The sequence below is a fragment of the Amblyraja radiata genome, chromosome 20, assembly GCF_010909765.2.
Source record: "Amblyraja radiata isolate CabotCenter1 chromosome 20, sAmbRad1.1.pri, whole genome shotgun sequence".
Taxonomy (NCBI): domain Eukaryota; kingdom Metazoa; phylum Chordata; class Chondrichthyes; order Rajiformes; family Rajidae; genus Amblyraja; species Amblyraja radiata.
In genome coordinates this window covers 13,380,719-13,402,893 of record NC_045975.1, presented here as the reverse complement: position 1 = coordinate 13,402,893, position 22,175 = coordinate 13,380,719, and the positions used below count along the sequence as shown (strand labels likewise).

The 22,175-nt window shown below is 44.6% G+C and overlaps 2 protein-coding genes across 5 annotated transcripts in view; one reads left to right on the top strand and one right to left on the bottom strand.

The window, feature by feature from the left end:
• irag1 (inositol 1,4,5-triphosphate receptor associated 1) overlaps positions 1–17,320 on the bottom strand; it is a 145,633-nt gene extending 128,313 nt beyond the window's left edge. For 3 of the 4 annotated variants that reach the window (XM_033038862.1, XM_033038865.1, XM_033038864.1), the window contains exons 1-5: positions 14,349–15,305; positions 10,626–10,933; positions 6,997–7,116; positions 4,563–4,740; positions 1,865–1,918 (exon numbers count right to left, since the gene is read on the bottom strand). In XM_033038862.1, the coding sequence (XP_032894753.1) occupies positions 1,865–1,918; positions 4,563–4,740; positions 6,997–7,116; positions 10,626–10,917 (644 nt within the window). In that variant the 5' untranslated portion in view covers positions 10,918–10,933; positions 14,349–15,305. Of the gene's footprint in view, positions 1–1,864; positions 1,919–4,562; positions 4,741–6,996; positions 7,117–10,625; positions 10,934–14,348; positions 15,306–17,257 lie in introns of those variants that run through there. The other variant, XM_033038863.1, reaches the window with a different exon arrangement.
• Positions 17,321–18,738: 1,418 nt separating this feature from the next.
• The window catches only part of ctr9 (CTR9 homolog, Paf1/RNA polymerase II complex component), a 36,036-nt gene continuing 32,599 nt past the window's right edge, over positions 18,739–22,175 (top strand). The window contains exons 1-2 of the mRNA XM_033038861.1: positions 18,739–18,833; positions 20,595–20,693. Coding sequence (XP_032894752.1) covers positions 18,786–18,833; positions 20,595–20,693 — 147 coding nt within the window. The 5' untranslated portion in view covers positions 18,739–18,785. The remainder of the gene's footprint in view (positions 18,834–20,594; positions 20,694–22,175) is intronic.

Genomic DNA, 22,175 nt, shown 5'->3' with positions numbered 1-22,175 from the left:
ACCTATTGAAACAGATACAATTACAACCTTAAAAAGACATTTGGACAAATGTATGGATAAGTGGACTATGGACCAAATACAGGTAAATGGGACTTGACAAGTATGCGTATAGACAATGTGGGCTGAAGGGCCTGTTTCTGTGCTGCATAGCTCTATGATTCAAAGAGAGGAGAACTTGGGGCTGCTCTCCTTGGAACAGAAAATAATAGAGGAGTTGAAAATCACAATGAGGTTTTGATAGGATAAATAGGACAGGAGGGTCATGATCAGAGGACTTGCAATAAAGAGCCAGAATTTTCTATACACCAGGTTGCTGTGATCTTGGACATGCAGCCAGGTTTCAAAAGAATAAACTTGCAAGACTGTGAAGAATGAGCAGGTGAATGATCACGGAGGCTAAGGAATTGTGCCAAATTAGTGCGGTGTATTTAACCATATACAAATTACCAAGGACACTGTATAGAGCACATTATAGTGGGCAGACTCCCAGGACCTGACATTGTGCATTCTCGGATCCTGTGGGAACTAAGGGAAGAAATTTACAGGATCCTTTCAGAAATATATGCTTCATCTTTAGCCATAGGTAAAGTTGCGGAAGAATGGAGGGAGGCTAATGATCTTTCAGAAAGGCTACAAGGACAAGTCAAGAAACTCAGGTGGCTGAATGAAGAAATTTATTTGGCACGGAGGGAGCAGAGAGCTAGGAGAGATGGAGCCCATTGATCATTGATTACCCCTCTGGCCAGTACAGCCATCTGCAGCGCCTTGGTCAATTGGCCCCATTCCTAGAAAGATGTGGATGCTTTTGAAAGGGTGCAGAAGAGGTTCTTGGTTCTTGGTTTCTTGGTCCTCCAAAATATTCCAAATGGAATTTAAACTGGAGGTGGTGAAGGGAGGGCTTAAGCCAGAAAGGGTTATTGGGAAGAAATAGCTACTTTAAATTTAGTTGCATCTGGTTGGGTAACTATAGATGGGTGGAGATTATTCCATGCTTTAATTGTGCGGGGGAAGAACAAATTGCTGTATACATCTGTCTTTGTAGCTGGGATCACAAATTGGATCGAATCCCCTCGTCTGCTCCTAATTGGTTTGGGTTTGGTGTAGGTCTTGTGATCTATTGTGGTTGTGTGTTCTTTATTATTGTATCGCTGCAGACAACCCAAATGTTCACCAGCCTGGCTGTGTGGCAATAAATTATATCTAATCTAATCTAATCTATGTCGAGCTGACCATTTTGTAAAAACAGGTCAAACGGTGAGCTTCACGTCTGTCTTGGAGAGGGTTCCACCCCAGAGAATTCAGAAGTTTGGTGACACTCGCTTCTCTCTCATAGGTGTTAGTAACAAATCGAGCTGCCTGTCTTTGGACACATTCGATGGAAGAAATGTTTTTATATCAGGATTATACCTGCATTGGGTATTAGTTATACAGAGAGTTGGAACAAACTTGGATGGTTTTCTCCGGAGTAACGAGATCTAAAGGGAGCCATGATGGAAGTATATAAAATTATGAGAAGCATAGATACGGTAGACAGACAGAATCTTTTACCCAGGGTGGAAAGGTGAAAAATGAGAAGGCTTAGCTTTAAGATGAGGGGGGAAGTTTAAAAGGGATGTGCTTCGCAAGTTTTTTTTACACAGAGAGTGGTGGGTGGCTGGAATGCGCTGTTAGGGGTGGAGGTGGTGTTAGGTAAAATTATGGCATTTAAGATGCTTTTCAATGGGCACATGTATATGCAGGGCATTGAGGGGTATGGATCACGTACAGGAAGAAGGGATTAACTTAATTTGGCATCATGTTTTGGATAGACTGCTGTGTTGTACTGTTCTATATGCTATGTAAATCCTAGTCACCCTTCACTCACCGAGTAGCACTGGAACCAGTTCCTTTTGCACATGTGCAATCGCTTTGAAAGCATCTACATAAAAACAGAAAGAAGAAATCTAATGCGGCAAGTACTTACAATATTGTAAAGACTAGTTGTCTGGATCTAGAATGAGGTAAAGGCACAATTAATGAAGGTGTTCTACATTATAAGTGGTTTTCACACAATAGGTAAGGAGAAATGATCTGAAAGTCATAGATTGTTGCAACACAGGCCATTCGCAAGTACCACTGTTTAAGAAGGGAGCGTGGCAAAAGAAAGGATAGGTTCGTTAGTTTGACAACTGAGGTTGGTAAAATTTTACAGTCCATTATTAAGGATGAGGTTTCTTGGAAGCACATGATAAAATAGGCCAAAGTCAGTCAGGTTTTGCTCAGGATAGATTTTGCTTGTTGGAGATTTTTGAGGAGGTAACAAGCAAGATAGAAAAATGAGAGTCAGTGGATATTATTTACTTGGATTATCAGAAGTGCCACACTTTATCAAAGGCCTCCGTTGTGCGGCTGCTAAGCAAGATAGGAGCCCATGGTATTAAAGGCAAGGATACTAGATGGTTAGAAGATTGGTTGACTGGGAGAAGGCAAGTCGGCGTTGGGTCCACTACTTGTCCTGTTATCATATTATCTGGATGATGGAATTGATGGCTTTGTGGCAAATTTGCAGATTATACGAAGATAGGTGGAGAGGCAGGTATTGTTGAGGAACCAGGGAGTCTGCAGAACGCCTTGGACAGGTTCGGGAGTGTGGGCAAAAAAGTGGCAAATGGAATACAGCATAATAAAGTGTATGGTCATGCACTTTGGTAGAAGGAATAAAAGCAAAGACTACTTTCTAATGAAGAGAGGATTCAGAAATCGGAGGTGCAAGGTTCCCAAATGGTTAATTTGCAGGTTGAATCGGCTTTTAATGTCTTACAAACATTTAATTGCACATGCCTTCATCGTTCCCTCTGGCAGCTCGTTCCATACACCCAATGCCCTCTTTCTTTGATCTACTGTATTTTTCCCAATGGGAATTAATTGCTCTCTTCCTAAGAATTAATATCAACAATTGCTTTGGGGACGTAGGAGAAACCTTTTTAATCCAGATATATTTGAGAATATCAAGCAAGCAGCCCGGGGAGTGGTGGAAACAAACAGTACATTGCTTCAGGTCATTCAGACTAATGAGTTAAAGCACAAATCCATTCACCCTGAAATAAGCGAGCTGCAGACAGGAGAACTCAGGAGATCATGCACCAATTTTCATTGGTGGGCCAGCAGTGGAAAGAGTTAGCAGCTTGAAATTCTTGGGCGTGAACAGCTCCAATAACCTGTTCTGCACCCAGCACATTCATGTGATTATGAAAAAGATTTAATCACAAAGAAGTTAAAGTGGTTAGCAACCCAGCTACATTGACAAGATTGAATTTAGAAGATTGAGGGGGGATCTTATAGAAACGTACAAAATTCTAAAGGGGTTGGACAGGCTAGATGCAAGAAGATTGTTCCCGATGTTGGGGAAGTCCAGAACAAGGGGTCACAGTTTAAGGATAAGGGGGAAATCTTTTAGGATGCGAGATGAGAAAAAAAAATTTCACACAGAGAGTGGTGAATCTGTGGAATTCTCTGCCACAGAAAGTAGTTGAGGCCAGGTTGCTGACCATTTTAACTCCCATTCCCATACAGACCTTTCAGTCTTTGGCCTCCTCCACTGCCAGAATAAGGCCACACATACACTGGAGGAACAGCAACTCATATAATGCTTGTGTAGCCTATACCCCAACAGTATACACATTGAATTCCTCAATTTCAAGTAACACCCCTCATTCCCCTCACTTTCCCCACTCCCCGCCCCACTGTGCATGAATCTCTCCCACCATCTCCCATTGTCCCAGTCACCCTCCTCCTTTTCTCCAATTCCATCCTTTCTTTTTATCCCCTCTTTCTCCTTCCCCCATTCCATTCCACCCATATCCCTCCCTCCAGCTTAATATCTCCCTTCCTTATCTGAACACCCTTTTGTCTCCTTATGACATCTAGTCTTTGTCAATATCTCCGCCCATTTGCCAATCACTCTCCTCCTCACCCGTATCCAACTATCACTTGCCGGGGAAGCCATTTAAGACTGAGGTGAGAAAAAACGTTTTCACCCAGAGAGTTGTGAATTTGTGGTATTCCCTGCCACAGAGGGCAGTGGAGGCCAAGTCACTGGATGGATTTAAGAGAGTTAGATAGAGCTCCAGGGGCTAGTGGAGTCAAGGGATGTGGGGAGAAGGCAGGCACGGATTATTGATTGGGGACGATCAGCCATGATCACAATGAATGGCGGTGCTGGGTCGAAGGGCCGAATGGCCTCCTCCTGCACCTATTCTCCATGTTTATATGTTGTCAGGCTTTGCTCTACCCCCACCTCCCTATTTCTCTGGCATTGTGAAGCAGCAACTCTACCAGCTACGCCAATGTTTTAAAACGTTGGGGCATAACTTTCCTGTTCTAACTTCCCTGCTTGAATGTCCTAACAAGCGATGGCCAGTATCTTATATGCTTATATTATCTTATATTACTACTCCCAAAATACATCAGCACACATTTCTTAGGATCACACTTCATCTGCTATTGCCCAGCTCATTACATCCTGGTGTGCCCTGGTGTGGTTTCAGATTTCTAGTTACAACGATCCTTCTTAACCACATTACCCATCCTGCGTGCAATTTGCGATCCAACTTCTCATCGTTAAGTGGAAGCCTCCTCGATCAATAGCAATGTCCTTTCGTTCTGGATCAAGCATATTGTGCAGCACCTGTAATCTGCCATCCTGGCTCTGACCTGTCATTTCCTGCAGGTATCGAACGATCACCGAAGCTGCAACTCTCCCTGTTGGGCAAAATGAAAGGATCTGCCTTCAACTCAACCAGCTCATAGCCTCTCTTCCCGCTGCTCCGAGAAACATTCAACACTCGAATTAATCAAAGTAAACCATATTCCATTGGGGAGCGGGTACAAACTTCATAATAGATGGCAAATTAAATTGACCAGAAGAGTTAAATTGACCAGAATACCTAAAATATATTCAATGGAACAGGAAGATGCCTTTCAACCACTTTCTGCCATTCATTCCAACCATGGTTGATCTGTACCTTAACTCCACCAACATTCTTTGGTCCAAAATATTTAACTTTAGGGTTGGCTCTTGCTGCACTTCCATAGATGGAGTCAGAGCATAGGAACAGGCCCTTCGGCCCACTGTGCCCATGCTGAGCAAGTTGGCACACTGGATTGGTTCCATTTGCCTGCATTTGGGGGGAGTCAAATTCAGAGCCAACCACTCTTTCACAAAGGCCAGTTTCTACTTGTTTCTTTACCACTCCCTTTCATCATCCATGATCACTTCCATCATTTCTCTTCCCTCCCACCCAATTTCTGTTCAGCCCTTTGGATCTGCCCTTCCTTCCTCACTTCCCCCACTTCTGTATATGTTTAGAAAACACTACATAGCTCACTACATTGCGATTCTGCACAGAAGCTGCTTGATTTGCTCAGTATTTTCAGAATACTCTGATTTTATTTTAGATATCCAACATTTTTTTCTCCAATAGTTGTCTTTTGTTCCAATGGACTTTTGTTGGGTTAATGTTCAACGAGATATCCCTTAGCGGGATGCAGCTGAGATACAGATCAGGTGAATTAACCAGTTTGAGGTGCTTCTTCCTTAAGGGCCTGTTCCACTTTCACGACCTAATTCACGACCTTTTTTACTCGTGGACATTTTTCATCAGGCTAGAAAAACGCCCCGATCTACTTGATGCCACGAGTACCAGAAGAGTTGTACAGCACTTTGTTGCAACAGTGGTTGTTTTTAAAGTGCTCTATAAATAAAGCTCAGTTCAGTTCAGTTCAGTTCAGTACCTACGACTAGCATCACGACCTACCTATGATCTACCTACGACCTCGTGACGACCATGCTGCGAGTATGAGTCAAGGGCAAACTCGGCAGAGGTCGTGAATTAGGTCGTGAAAGTGGGACAGGCCCTTTAGACTCCCAGTGCACACACATTACAAAAAAGATACAATCAAATCCATGTATAGAAAGCGAGAGCACTGAAGACGTGACAAAACTGGGAAACACACATACAAATAGAGGGTCAGGCAGAGTTCATACAGTCACATAGTTACACAACGTGGAGACAGACCCTTCGGCCCAACTCATCCATGACAACCAAGTTGCCTAACCCAACTAGTCAGTGCTTTAAGAAACATTTAAACAGGTACATGGATAGGACAGGTTTAGAGGGATTCGGGCCAAACACACGCAGATGTGACTTGTGCAGATGGAACATGTTGGCTGGCGGTGGGCAAGTTGGGCTGAAGGGCCTGTTTCCATGCTGTAAGACTCTATGACTCTAGTCCCACTTGCCTTCGAATAGCCCATATCCCTCCTAACTTTTCCTATCCATGTAGCTGTAGAATTTGCACTAATGTATGTACATATATATATTCTGCTGTTCATTATTCTATGTTCGCTCTTCTGGGTGAGATGCTAACTGCATTTCGTTGTCTCTGTACTGTACACTGCACAATGACAATAAAGATTGAATCTGAATCTGAATCTGAATCTAAAGTTTGTTTCCAATGTTGTAATTACACTCGCTTTCACCAGTTCCTCTGGCAGCTTGCTCCATATTTGCATCACTTTCTGCGTAGAAAAGGTTGACCCATGGTCTCTTTTAAATATTTTTTCTCTCATCTTAAACATGTGTCCTTTAGTTTTAGACTCCCCTGCCCTGGGAAAAAGACTGTGGCTACGCACTTTATCTGTGCCCTTCACAATTTTATAAGGTCACCCATCAACCTCCTATGCTCCAGGAAAAAAAGGCACAGCCTATTCAGAGTTTCCTCATAGTTCAATCCTTCAGACCCGGTAACATCTTCGCAATTCTTTTTTGCACCCTTTCCAGTTCAAGGCCATAGGACGGTCAACTCAACTAGTGTGGGAGAGAGAGAAACCCAGAGATAGCGACAGGGAAGTGTGCGTGTGTGAGTGTAAGAGAAGGATGGAGATGGAGATACAGAGACCGGTTGAGGAATATTTTATACAGTTGCCTGAGAGTTTAGAGCTCAGAGACTATGTACCTGTGCCCTCAGTATCGCAGGCCTTGAAAGTGAAGTTCAACACATCCTCCTCAGAGCAGAGACCAGGCTCATCATCATAACTTGCTGCACCTTCTTCTGAAGGCATGGCATCATCGCTGCCTGTTAGGGATTTTAGTGGGAGTGAAAAGTAATGCATTCAAAGGCTCACAAAATGAAATATGATATCAGGTAGCAAGCTATGCTCCAAATCCCAATTAACACATCTTCCGGTAAATTGCTTACCCTACCATCGCCTACTGGTAAACAAGCCCAAAACCCCCAGCCCTGTTCTTCTACTGTGCTGACACTGCTCAATATTTTACGTAAATCAATGACTCCACCCAACACCCACCCCACCACACCCTCACCAGCACACATACCTTTTAATGTGAAAGGGGAAAGATTTAAAGGGAACATGAAGGCAATTTTTTCACATAGAGTTTATGGAGCCAGAGGAAGTGGCTACAGCATCTCAAGATATTTTACAAGATATTTGGACAGGTACATGGATAGGAAAGGGATATGGTTCAGGGCAGAGAAGTGGTACTAGCTTAGATGGGACATCTTGGTCAGCATGAACAAGTTGGGCCAAAGGGCCTGTTTCCATGCTGCATGACTCTATGACTATGTGTGACCCAAGGCCTCCTGCCTTACCTGTAGAGATATTTTTGGCCCAATACTGGCAAACACCAGATAAGTACATTGCAAACAAAAGCTCAAATCCTACTGTCAATAGCCATGGGTGCAGTATATCAAGAGTCAAGAGTGTTTTATTGTCATATGTCCCAGACGGGACAATGAAATTCTTACTTGCTGCAGCACAACAGAATATTGAATATGTAAACATTGAAGGTGAGAGTGTGAATAGCGGGCATCGGCTGCAGAATCGCTGAGCACCTTTGAATTAACGGTTCTCTTTTGAAGAATGGACCCGACCCGAAGCATCGGGTTCATTCCCTCCACAGCTACTGCCTGACCCACTGAATTCCTCCAACACATTGATTAGTTGTAATTTGGAGAGTGTGTTAAAATGGCTGAACACACAGGGTTGGGTGTAGGTCAGGTGGAGGTTGATGGGGTAAATTCCTGAGGTGAGGAAGCAGATTCTAAACAGTCAATCTCGGGATCTATGGATGCAGAGGTGGCAGCCGATCAGAATCCAGAAAGCGGATTGGTATTATAAACGTCACTGAAGCTGACAAGATCCTGGGCCAAGCAACAGTTAAATGGTGGAAAGGACAGTTTCCAGAAGATAAATGCAGTGTTTTTATTTGTGACGGTACACATCAGTATGGTGTACCAGCACCTCTCAAATTTTATTTTTATTTTTTTAATTTAAAGTTTTTTTAAATTAAAAACAAGATTTCCACATTTTAATGATTTTAATTTTTCTGCTCTTTCAATTTTAAATTATCCATTTTATTACAAAAAAATTACTGATGTTTAAAAAGTAAACTGTATTAATTAAATTAGGTGTAGGAAAGAACTGAAGATACGATGCTTGTTTAAATTAAAGGTAGACACAAAATGCTGGAGTAACTCAGCGGGACAGGCAGCATCTCTGGAGAGAAGGAATGGGTGACGTTTCAGGTCGAGACCCTTCTTCAGACTCTAATTAAATTAGGTGAACAGGCCCTTAAAACACATAGCAGCAGCTGGAATGTAATTATTTGACGTACAGCAGTCAATGGTTTCGTTTTACCGATATATACCACCGGGGGGCGCCATACGTTAGAGGGCGCCATATGTTGGCAACCTCGCCAACAGTCTGCCTATCTTATCGTCTTTTTTTGTTGTTATTTTTAGTGTGTTTTAAAAGTTTGTGTTAATGTTCTCTGGTTTGTTTTGAGGGGGGGAGTGGGAGGGGGTCGGGGGAAACTTTTTTTCAATCCCTTACCTTGTTGGAGATGCGATTGTTTTCCGGATCGTACCTCTGGTCGCTCTGCAGCCTAACATCATGGAGCTAGAGGCCTTGCTCGGAACTGACTTTGAGCTCCACCGCGGGGACGTGGACACCATCGGAGCCGATCCCTTGCCTGGGGTTGACGCTCTGACTCTCTGAAATCTGCGGATTTCACCATCGAGAATCTCGCAGTCTCGGGTAGAGACCGATGTCAGGAAGCTCCAAACGATGTTTGACCAGCCCCGACCCGGGGTTGATCGCCTTGCGCGGGGGAGCTGAGATTCCCCATTGATGTGGGAGCTTGATCGCCACGAACCATCAACGCAAGACTCGAGGCCCTCGACCGCGGGAGAACAAAGAAGGGAAGAGATTGAACTTTTTTTCACCTTCCATCACAGTGAGGAATGTGGAGAAGTCACTGTGGTGGATGTTCATGTTAAAATGTATTTTGTGTGTTTTGTTGCCTTTTAATGGTATGACTGTATGGCAAATCAAATTCCTCGTATGTTACAAAATATACTTGGCTAATAAAGTATGATTAAGATTATGATTATAGCATGGAACTGGCCCATGGATCCATAAAGCCTCAGCACCACAGATGTATGGGGCAATGAATTCCACCAATTCACCTCCCTCTAGCTAACCAAATTCCCTCTCATCTCCATTCTAAAGGTACGTCCTTTTATTCTGAGGCTGTGCCCTCTGGTTCTAGACTTTCCCACTACAGCAAACACCCTCTCCACCGTGGTCTTTCATTACCGGTAGGTTTCAATAAGATCCACCCCCCGCCCAACTCCAGCGAGTACAGGCTCAGAACCATCAAACACTCCTCATACATTAACCCACTCATCCCCCGGGATCATTCACGTAAATCTCCTCTGGATCCGCTCCAACGTCAGCACATCCTTCCTCAGATATGGGGCCCATAACAGCTCACAATATGCCAAATACGGCCTCACCAATGCCTTATAAAGCCTCAGCATTGCATCCGTGCTTTTATATTCTAGTCCTCATAAAATGAACGTTAGCATTGCATTTGCCTTCCTTACCATTCGATTCAACCTGCAAATTAACTTCTTGGGAATTCTGTACCAGCATTCTCAAGTCCCTTTGCACCTCCTATTTCTGAATCCTCTCCCCATTTAGAAAGATCTCTATGCCTTTACTCCTTCTACCAAAATGCATGCCCATACACTTTACTAAGCTGTATTCCATTTTCCACTTTTTTGCCCAAACTCCTAACCTCTCCAACTCTCTCTGCAGGCTTCCTGCTTCCTCAACACCACCTGCCCCTCCACCTATCTTCCTATCACCTGCAAACTTGGCCACACAGGCATCATCGAGATCATTAACATAATGGTGCAAACACCATACAGGCAGCTCCTGACGTGAGGATCAAACCCGGGACTCTGGAGCTGAGGCAGAGGCTCTACCAGCTACGTCATTGGGCCATCACGTGAACTCTTAGATCAAAGGCTGTGAGCAGCAACTTCATTATTTTGTTTTCTGGCAACATGACATGCATGTTTGATAAATTTCTTAGTGTATGTTATTTTAATAATAGGTTTAATGTTTTAAATGTGACAATCACTCCTCTGGCAGTGCAGTGCTTACTGACTACTGGCCCTCCCTTAGTAATTTTCTGGATGTTATAGCCTTGGTTAAAGCACAACAATGTAAAATAGTTTAATTGTTGCAGCCACGTCAGAGCATTCTAGTGACTCACTTTTGTCATTGACGAATTCCACTTGTCTTCCAAAGACTTCCCCGGCTGAAGTCTCTCTGGGTGCATTCAAGCTCCTGGTTAACGACACACCTACAGCCATGTTGACATTATCATACCCATCCATGGATGAGCACGTTGTCCCAGCGCCCAGTCCAGAATCTAAACGCGAGACAAAGTTGGAGCACAGAGAGTCCTTCTCTTCATGATCCAGTGCCTGGCCTCTCTGCAGTGACGGCAAGCCTTCAATGACTGCCAAACTCCGAACCTTCTCCGCTTGCCCCTTGGAAGTCATTTTAATTTTGCGAAACCTGCACAATATTGATAAGGAGCAGAGCACAAATTATTAACAATAACTTCTGCTTACAAACGATCCTCAGAGCTGCAACCATACAGAAGGTGAAGAGTCAGGAGTCAAGAGGATTTAATTGTCATACGGTGCCCTCCATATTGTTTGGGACAAAGACCCATCATTTATTCATTTGCCTCTGGATTCCACAATTTGAGATTTGTAATCGTAAAAATCACAGATTTCACAGATGAGGTGGTATGCTTTGGATCTTGGGCAGTTCCTTCTCCATACTTTGCTCTTGCCATCACTTTGATATAAGTTCATCTTTGTCTCATCTGTCCATAAGACTTTTATCCAGAACTGTGGTTGCTCTTCTAAGTACTTCTTGGCAAACTGTAACCTGGCCAAACTATTTTTGCAGTTAACCAGTGGGTTGCATCTCGCAGTGTAGTCTCTGTATTTCTGTCCATGAAGTATTCTGCAGACAGTGGTCATTGACAAATCCACACCTAACTCCTGAAGTTTCTGATCTGTCAGACAGGTGTTTGGGGATTTTTATTTATTATTATATAGATAATTCTTCTTTCATCAGATGTGGAGGTCTTCCTTGGCCTGCCAGTCCCTTTGCCATTAGTAAGCTCACAAGTGCTCTCTTTCTTCTTAATAATGTTCCAAACAGTCGATTTTGGTAAGCCTAAGATTTGGCTGATGTCTCTAACAGTTTTATTCTTGTTTCTCAGTCTCATAATGGCTTCTTTGACTTTCATTGGCACAACTTTGGTCCTCACGTTCGTCTTCTTCTTCTAAAAGTTTCCAAAGGTGATGGAAAGACTGGAGGAAAGGCTAGGTGCTGAGAGCTTTTCTTATACCTTTATTAAGGAGGCATTTAAACCCACCTGAGCAATTACAAACACCTGTGAAGCCATGTGTCCCAAACATTATGGTGCCCTGAAATGGGGGGACTGTGTATAAACACAGCTGTAATTTCTACATGGTGAAACCAAAATGTATAAAAATGGCCTTTAATAAAATCTGACAATATGCACTTTAACCACATGTGATTTTTTTTCTATTACAAATCTCAAATTGTGGAGTACAGAGGCAAATAAATAAATGATGGGTCTTTGTCCCAAACATTATGGAGGGCACTGTATATAACGGCAAAAGAACATTAAATTATTTTTTGCTGCAGCTTAATGGGCCTATAATAATGCAATAATGACCAGAAAATATATAATAATCAATTATTTAATAACCATAATAGTAGGTAACCATAACAGTTCAAACTGTAGTCCGAGGTGCACCAAAGACCGCGTCGTTAGAAGATCAAAAGTTGCTGAGGTTAGTGTTGTAAAGTGTTTAAGAGTCTGATGGTTGCTGGACGATGCTGCTCTTGAACTTGTTTTCAGACTCCTGTACCTTCTTCCATTTGGTAATTCACGATGGTACTGTCGACATCTGACAGTAGTTACTGAACTAATATGAAGGCCTCAAACATCAAGGCATATGATTAGCACCATCACATAATTCTACATTCCAACTATAATGATCTTGGAATGAAGGCAACACAAACTCGAGTTGGAAGGGTTACTTTATGAGGCCAAAAGGATTACACATACTTGGCAATTCCCATTAATAGAATATTTCATGGTGGGCCAAAGGGCTGTGTCAGTGCTGTACAGCTCTATAATTCTATGACCTTCAACATAACAAAAGTATCTCGCCAACAGAAAATTAACACTGAGAAGATGACCAAAACCTTGCTCAAAGTAATATTAAATAGTTTAAGAAAAGTGACAAAGTAGAGAGGTGTAAGACAGTGAATTCTAGAATTTAGGGGCTTAGCAAGTCAAGTATTTAACCAGAGGGTGGTGAATCCGTGGAATTCATTGCCACTGACGGCTGTGGAGGTCAAGTCATTGGGTATTTTTAAAGCAGAGATTGATAGGCTCTTGATTAGCAAGGACATCAAAGGTTGCAGTGAGAAACCAGTTGAATGGGGTTGAGAGAGGAAAATAGATTAGCCATGATCGAATGGCAGATCAGCCACAATGGGCCGAATTGCCTACTACTGCTCCTTTGTCTCAAGATAAGTCATTTATTGTCATAGAAACAGGCATATCGGCCCACTTTGTCCATGGTTGGCATACCAGACTGGTCCCATTTGCCTGCATTTGGCTCATATCCCCCTAAACCCTACCTATCCATATGTTTGTCCAAATGTCTTTTAAAGTCATCATTGTATCCATTTTTACAGCCTCCTCTGGCAGCTTGTCACAGATACAGACTACCCTCCGAGTAAACAATTGCCCCTGAGAGCTCTCTTAAATCTCTCCCCTCTCACTTGAAGCCTATGCCCTCTAGTTTTATGATCCTCTATCCTAGGAAAAAGACTCCGGGTGATCTTGTACACTTCAATAAGGTCAATCCTCAGCCTCCTACGTTCCTGTTTGTTGCACACAATCAAGATGCAGACAATGCTGTTTGTCATTATTTTCAAAGTTGTGTATACACCTACTTCTATAAGCATCATATGTAGGTTTCAATTTACAGCATTTTCCGTACATGCAATGCAGTCGGGTATGTAAACACACCTAAATATTGTGTCTTTCCACAAATAATATATCCACACATACAATGTTTAGATGTACCTTTCCGAGCAACATATATATGTTGTTCTACCTCCCCTATATACATTGATATGTTTCCTGTAAAATTTTAAATAGAAAGTGTTTGATTATTCGATGATAGTCACTTTTGCAAATCTACACATTCACAAACATACCCCTACATTTAATGTATATGTACTCTGAAAAATAACATCTTCAACATTTTCAGGAACACTTTCTTCCCCATTAGACAAACATAGAAACCTAGAAAATAGTTGCAGGAGTAGGCCATTCGGCCCTTCGAGCCAGCACCACCATTCAATATGATCATTGCTGATCATCCAAAATCAGTACCCCGTTCCTGCTTTCTCCCCATAACCCTTAATTCCTATTTAACTCTTTCTTGAATACAACTGGACAGTCCTCCCATAACATAGGGTATAGTTCCTAAGTATAGTGGATAGTAGACTTTTTCTCTGTAAATGTAATGCTAAAACACTGTAATGCTGCATTCTGCACACTGGTATATTTTTTCTTTACACTACGTATATTATTTGATTTGACTAGATGACCTGCAAAAAATTGTTTATACTGCATCTTGTTTATACACATGACATTAATAAACCAATACCAAAACCAATACCATTTTCTTCTCAGCATCAGCATGAAAAAAATACCATGCATGCATACCCGAGGTCGAAAGATTTTGGCATGCAGTACATATCTTTGTGCAAAATGTACTATCATTTACTAATCACCACTGGATGAATTCAAGCATTAAAACTAGAGTAAGATAACGTGTTATAATTTATTTTAAGACTTTACCTCTTAAATTCATTTCAGCCTGTGGATCGCACAGATTTCCGGCTGTAGTTCAGCTCCAGGCTTCAGAAGTTGACGTATTTTCTCAAATTAGAATAACTTTTAACATTAACGAAATGCTGAAAATCACCATCTTTTGAATTTCTTTTCATTTCCCAGCAGCTTTCTCAAAAAAAGTATATCAGATGTTAACAGAAAAACAGCCCAGATTGGCAATTGCAGTATAGTTGTTGATGGATGCTGGTGTCACACTGAATAATCAAACGTCACTTCAAAACCAGCTGGCCCAGACAGATCTGTTCTCTCTGGCTCTAGTCAATCTATCAGGGGTGCAGGCATCAAAATGAAGTCCAACCTTAAAACATTCAGCCCCTTGAATCGGCATCTCCATTCAGTCGGATCATATCTTTATCTTCAGATCAACTTCATTCACTTCCTTTGTCTTTGTGACTCTTAAACCCAACCAATAAGTCATGGAGTCATACAGCAAGGATACATGCCCCTTGGCCTAACTTTGACTAAGGTGCCCATCTAAGTTAACCTCATTTGCCTACATTTGGTCCAAGACGTGGGAGGGATGGAGATCAGAGAATATCTCTAATATGGCGAGACAGATGGGTTCATGATGGAGTGAGGCACATTACGTTTATTGGTAAAATGTTTTGGAAACGATGAGGCTGTGAAACTGCCCAGCAGACTGTACGAATAGAAAATGTAAAACTGAGCCGAGATGATGGCCATTTTCTGATGCACACAGCAAGAAAGGTGGAGCATACAATACCAGTGTGGAAGCTGCATTCAGCCCAGACGGAAGATGGGGATTTGCTCCTCAAGCTAAAGTCAGTCAAAAATTTCAATCAACCCTCAGCACCTAAAGTTTTTTATAGGGGAAGAGTTCTAGAATCCTCTCAACTTGGTTTAGTTTTGTTTATTGTCACGTATTCTGAGGTATAGTGAAACGCTTTTGTTGCATGCTAACCAGTCAGCGAAAGACAATGCATGTTTACAATCAAGCTGTCCAGTGTACAGATACACGATAAAGGGAATAATGTTTAGTGCAAGATAAAGTCTAGTAAAGTCTGATTAAATATAGTCCAAAGGTCTCCAATGAGATAGATAGTAACTCAGGACCGCTCTCTAGTTGTTGATAGAATGGTTAAGTTGCTTGATAACAGCTGGAAAGAAACTGTCCCTGAATTTGGAGGTGTGTGTTTGCACACTTCTACACCTCTTGCCTGATGGGAGAGGGGAAAAGAAGGAGTGACCAGGCCGAGACTCGTCCTTGATCATGCTGGTGGCCTTGCCGAGGCAGTGTGAGGTGTAAATGGAGTCAATGGAAGGGAGGTTGGTTTGTGTGATGGTCTGGGCTGCATCCACAATTCTCTACAATTTCTTGTGGTCTTGTACGGAGCTATTCCCAAACAATGCTCTGGTGCATCCCAATAACATGCTTTCTAGGGCGCATCAGTAGAAGTTGGTGAGAGTTATTGGGGACATAGATAAGTGCTTTCTGATAGCACTGCGGAATGGTTTGCACCCAATTATCAGAATCCCATGTGGGTCCTTGTCAAATGGCATTCTAACAAACATCCAGACACCGTCTACTACCCTGCCTTCATCAATCTTCCTACATATGTCCTCAAAAACCTCATTCAAATTAATGAGAATGGGTTTCTCCTGCACAAAGCCATGTTGCCTGCTCAGCCAGGGATCAGCCCCTGCCTTTTCAAATGTACATAAATCCCATCCTGAGAATTTTCTCCAGTAATTTCCATATCATTGACATCAGTTTCCCTGACCTCTTCCTGCTGTTATTAAATAAGGTAACCACACAGTCTCTCACCCATGGTTAATGAAGAAACAAAAATCTACATCAAGTCCCCAGTTATCTCCTTCCTTGCATCCCTGAGTAGATCACATCTGGCCCTGGATATTTACCAATCCTTATGCCCTCTATTACATCTAACAACCCGCCCTTTCTTAATGTTGATCTTCTTCAGACTATTAATTTACTCCTTCCCAACTCACTGTCTTGCACATCTTTCTCCGTAGTGAAGTCAGATGAAAAGTAATTCATTAGGACCTCACCCATGTCACTCGGCTGCACACTAAATTATCCCTTTAGTCTCTCACGTTCCAAGGCTATCCACTTTCTCCTGATATACCAGACTGATTCCTGGGATGTCAGGACTTCCATATGAAGAAAGACTGGATAGACTCGGCTTATACTCGCTAGAATTTAGGAGATTGAGGGGGGATCTTATAGAAACTTACAAAATTCTTAAGGGGTTGGACAGGCTAGATGCAGGAAGATTGTTCCCGATGTTGGGGAAGTCCAGGACAAGGGGTCACAGCTTAAGGATAAGGGGGAAATCCTTTAAGACCGAGATGAGAAGAACATTTTTCACACAGAGAGTGGTGAATCTCTGGAACTCTCTGCCACAGAGGGTAGTTGAGGCCAGTTCATTGGCTATATTTAAGAGGGAGTTAGATGTGGCCCTTGTGGCTAAAGGGATCAGGGGGTATGGAGCGAAGGCAGGTACGGGATGCTGAGTTGGATGATCAGCCATGATCATATTGAATGGCGGTGCAGGCTCGAAGGGCCGAATGGCCTACTCCTGCACCTATTTTCTATGTATCTATGTATCTATACTTACAGAAGGTCTTTGGGTTTTCCCATATTACATCTTATATGTTTCAATGATATTTGCCTCTCATCCTTCTAAACTCCAGAGAGTATACGCCCAGCTGCTCCATTCTCTCAGCAGATGACAGTCCCGCCATCCCAGGAATTAACCTTGTAAACCTACTCCCTCAATAGCAAGAATGTCCTTCCTCAAATTAGGGGTCCAAAACTGCACACAATACTCCAGGTGTGGTCTCACTAGGGCTCTGTACAACTGCAGAATAACCTCTTTGCTCCTATATTAGATTCCTCTTGTTATAAAGGCCAACATGCCATTCGCTTTCTTCACTGCCTGCTGTATCTGCATGCTTACTTTCATAGACTGATGTACAAGGACCCCCAGATCCCGTTGTACTTCCCCTTTTCCCAACTTGACGCCATTAGATGTCCTTCCCATTGGATGTCCCCCTCCCTCCATCCCCTACCAGATGCCTCCCTCCTTTCCACTGGATATCCCCACTGCCACTGAATGCCCCCCTCTCCATCCCTCCCTCCCACTGGATACTCCCTCCCCCCGCCCCACTTGATGCCCCCTCCTCACTTCCACTGGATGTCCAATCCCCTCACTTCCACTGAATGACCCTCTATCTCACATTCTGTGCTCCCACTCTGGCCCTGTTCCCTCTCCCCCTGTATCCACCCCCAATCTGCCCCTCAGTATCCACCCCCCTCTGACACTGTCCCCCAGTATCCACCCCCCTCTGACACTGTCCCCCAGTATCCAACCCCCCTCTGACCCTGACCCTCAGTATCCACCCCCCCACTCCGACCCTGTCCCTCAGTATCCACCACCCCCCTGACAGTCCCCCAGTATCCACCCCCACTCTGACCCTGCCCCCCTGTATCCACCCCCCCTCTGACCCTGTCCCTCAGTATCCACCCCCACTCTGACCCTGCCCCCCTGTATCCACCCCCCTCTGACACTGTCCCCCAGTATCCACCCCACTCTGACCCTGTCCCTCAGTATCCACCCCCACTCTGACCCTGCCCCCCTGTATCCACCCCCACTCTGACCCTGTCCCTCAGTATCCACCCCCCCTGACACTGTCCCCCAGTATCCACCCCACTCTCACCCTGTCCCTCAGTATCCACCCCCACTCTGACCCTGTCCCCCGGTATCCACCCCCACTCTGACCCTGCCCCCGTATCCACCCCCCTCTGACACTGTCCCCCAGTATCCACCCCCACTCTGACCCTGCCCCCCTGTATCCACCCCCCCTCTGACACTGTCCCCCAGTATCCACCCCCCCTCTGACACTGTCCCCCAGTATCCACCCCTCTGACCCTCAGTATCCACCCCCACTCTGACCCTGCCCCCCTGTATCCACCCCCCCTCTGACCCTGTCCCTCAGTATCCACCCCCACTCTGACCCTGCCCCCCTGTATCCACCCCCCCTCTGACACTGTTCCCCAGTATCCACCCCACTCTGACCCTGTCCCTCAGTATCCACCCCCACTCTGACCCTGCCCCCCTGTATCCACCCCCCCTCTGACACTGTCCCCCAGTATCCACCCCCACTCTGACACTGTCCCCCTGTATCCACCCCCACTCTGACACTGTCCCCCAGTATCCACCCCCCCTCTGACCCTGCCCCCCTGTATCCACCCCCACTCCGACCCTCCCCCCCCCACCCCCACTCCGCTCCTCCTCCTCCCTCCCGCAGGCCGGGGCTGGGCTGAGTCGTGCCCCGGAAGCGCTGGCGGGGGGCGGGGCTGCGGGTCAGCGCCAGGCGGGAGCGGCGCGAGGCCTCGGGATGTTGTCGCGCGGCTCCATCGAGATCCCGCTGCGGGACACGGACGAGGTGCGGGAATGGGGTCGGGGTCGGGGTCGGGGTAACGGGGGGGGAATGGGGTTGGGAGCGGGGGAGTCGGCGCCGGGAGCGGGAGGCCGGTTGCCGGGGACCGGTGTCGGGGCTACGGGGGGGGTGGTACACGGAGGCCGCCGGCAGGCTGGCACTGCCCGGTCCGGGGAGCCGGCTGGCTGGCGTTGCTGGGATCTTGCTGTGCCGATGCCCTGAGTGCAGATCTGGTGGCACTCGCCCCCCCCCCCCCCCTTCCTGCCGTAACTCCTCTTGCCCTCCCCCTACCTCCACTCTTCCACCTCACTCCCTCTGTCTATCCTCTTCACCCCACCGTAACTCCCCTTGCCCTCCCCTCTCCTCACCCACCTCCGCTCTCATCCCCCCCCCTCATTCTTCCACCTCACTCCCCCTCTCTATCCTCCTCACCCCGCCACATCTCCTCTTACCCTCCCCCTCTCTTCCTCCTCATTCCCCTACCTCACTCATCCCTCTATCTTCCTCACCCCACCTCATCTCCACTTACCACTTCCCCACCTCCGCCTCACCGATTATTCTTCCCACCTCATTCCACCCCCTTACCCTCCTCACCCCCCACATTCCCCTCCGTTCCCTCTTCTCTTGCCACCTCTCTCACTCCCCACCCCTCACCCTGTTCCCTGTTGCTCCCTCTCTGTGACTTCTGTTCTCTACCCTGGTGTTCCCCCTCACCCTGTCCTTTGCTCCATGGGGTAAGGGGAGGGGGCCATTAGCTTGTAGATCGGGAGGTGACCAGGTCCTTTGCTATCGCTGCCACCCCTCTGTGGGCTGCTTGTCGATGTGCCCCATTACATGAAGGATGTGGAGGCGCAGAAGAGGTTTACCAGGATACTTCTTCTTGCGTATGGCGTGCACAGCCTAAAGTTGTTGGACAACTTGTTCTATTTGATTTTATTTGATACTGCTTGGAATAGATGGTATTACCTATAAGGAAAGTTTGTACAAACTTGGATTGTTTTCTCTGGAATGACAGGGGCTGAGGGGATAATTTCAATAGAACGTTGTCCCTGACCTGATAGAGATTAGGAGTGGCAAAGATGGGGTATACAGTCAGAGCCTTTTTCCAGCGTGGAAATGTCAACACTAGAGTGTATAGTAGAAGGATGAGAGGTGGGAAGTTTAAAGGAGATGTGCAGGGCAAGTTTTTTAAAACACTGAATGGTGGATGTCTGGAATGCCAGGGATGATGTTTGAAACAGGTGCAATAGTGGTGTTTAAAAGATTTTTAGATAGGCACATGGATATGCAGGGAATGGAATGATATGGATCAATGCAGGCAGAAGAAATTTGTTTAATTTAGCATCATGTTTAGCACAGACATTGTGGAAAGAAGGGCCTATTCCTGTACTGTTCTATAGTGATGTTCATGGATTTTTTTCAACATGATTGCTTTCGACCATTTCTTTCAATTATGCTGTCATTCTCTGATTTTCTAGTATATCTATCATGGTTTCTCTTCAAAGATTCTTCAAATATGCACGTTCAAAACTTGTCTATTTCCTTTCTATGTAACAACCGCACTATAGCTTTCAGTGTAGTTTTTCAGATTTCCTGCATTTTTCTTCCAGTTAAAGCAAAGTGAGATGCTATGCAGGAGAGAAAATCGTAACAGTTTTATCTCTGCAAAATCTCTCTTGATGGCGTGACCCGGTGCCGAGCTGATTGACGCTTGGCAGCTGAATGAAATCCCCTCGTATCTAACCTACACTTAATTGTGATATTTAGGTCATCGAGCTTGACTTTGATCAGTTACCAGAGGGAGATGAAGTCATCAGTATCCTCAAGCAGGAGCACACCCAGCTTCACATATGGATGGCCCTGGCGGTATGTATTTTACTCTTTCCCGACAAAAATTAATAAAATTGTGAGAGGCATAAATAAGGTAAACAGGACCATTTTCCCATGGTGGAAATGTCAGACTAGAGGATATAGCAAAAATGTGATGGAAATCGAACCAAGACTGGGGCGACACAGTGGCACAGCCGTAGAGTTGCTGCCTTAGCACCATAGACCCGGGTTTGATCCTGATTGTGGGTGCTGTCAGTACGGTGTTTGTATGTTCTCCCTGTGACCGTGTGAGTTTTCTTCGGGTGCTCTGGTTTCCTCACACGCTCCAAAGACGTACAGATTTGTAGGTTAATTGGCGCCTGTAACATTTTGAAGTGTATTTAGTACAAAAGTCAGGACATCATAATGTGGCTGTACGTGGAGACCACACTTGGAGTATTGCACGCATTTCTGGTCACCCAGCGATTGGAGGAATAGCATTAAGTTGGATGCAGAAGGGATTCACCAGGATGTTACCTGGACCTGTTGGCATGAGTTATAGAGAGAAGCTGAGACTTTATTTTTGGAGCGTAGGAAGCTGAGATGTGACCTTATTGAGGTGTACGTGATCATGAGGGAGGTGGATAAAATAAACGCTCAGTCTTTTTCACCAGGGTAGAAGATTTAAAAACTAGAAGGCTTTGTGGGAAAAATTTAAGAAGGATCTGGGGCAACATTTTCACTCGGGTGCGAGTCTATTTGAAGCGAATGAGGTTGAGAACTGGATACAATTATAACTTCAAAAATACATTTGGGTAGATCATAGATAAGGTTGAGAGAGCCATGGGCCAAATGCAGGCAAATGGGATTAGCCCAGTATGCTAGTTTGGTCGGCATGTACTAGGTGAGCCAAAGGGCCTGTTTCTGTGTTGCACATCTCTATAACTCAAAGGTGAGAAGGTTTTATTTAAAATCGTGAATTCCGCAGAATACAAAGCAAGGAAGTTATAGTGTACTTTTATAACTGTATTGTTAAGTCTCAACAGAAGAATAGCATTTTCAGAAAAGAAGAGTAAATTATGAGGTCTACTTTTATTGCCAATCACTAGTAACTCTTGAATTAAGAGGCATTCAGGTCATTTCAGAAGGCAGCTAAAAGTCAATCACATTACTGTATGTCTGAAGTTGCAGACAAGCCCGACCGGGTAAGGCCCGCTGATATTTTTCGAGAGAAAACATCAGTGGACTTTGCTGCTATAATTAGTGTTTTTACCTTCATCATTTTCATCCCAGTAGCAATTCAATGAATTGAATTTTAATGCCCAAGCTTGTATCTCTTAATCATCTGTCCAGACCTCTTGCTTACAGTTCCTGTCACTCATTCACATTTGAAGATGTGGCAGGATCTGTTGATGTAATTTTTTTTTTACTGCACACTGAATGGACACTGGTTTGAGTAACGTTTTTTTGTTTCCTCTGGGTATGTGAGTACTCAGGAAAATAACAATAAAGATATACAATACAATACAATACAACAAT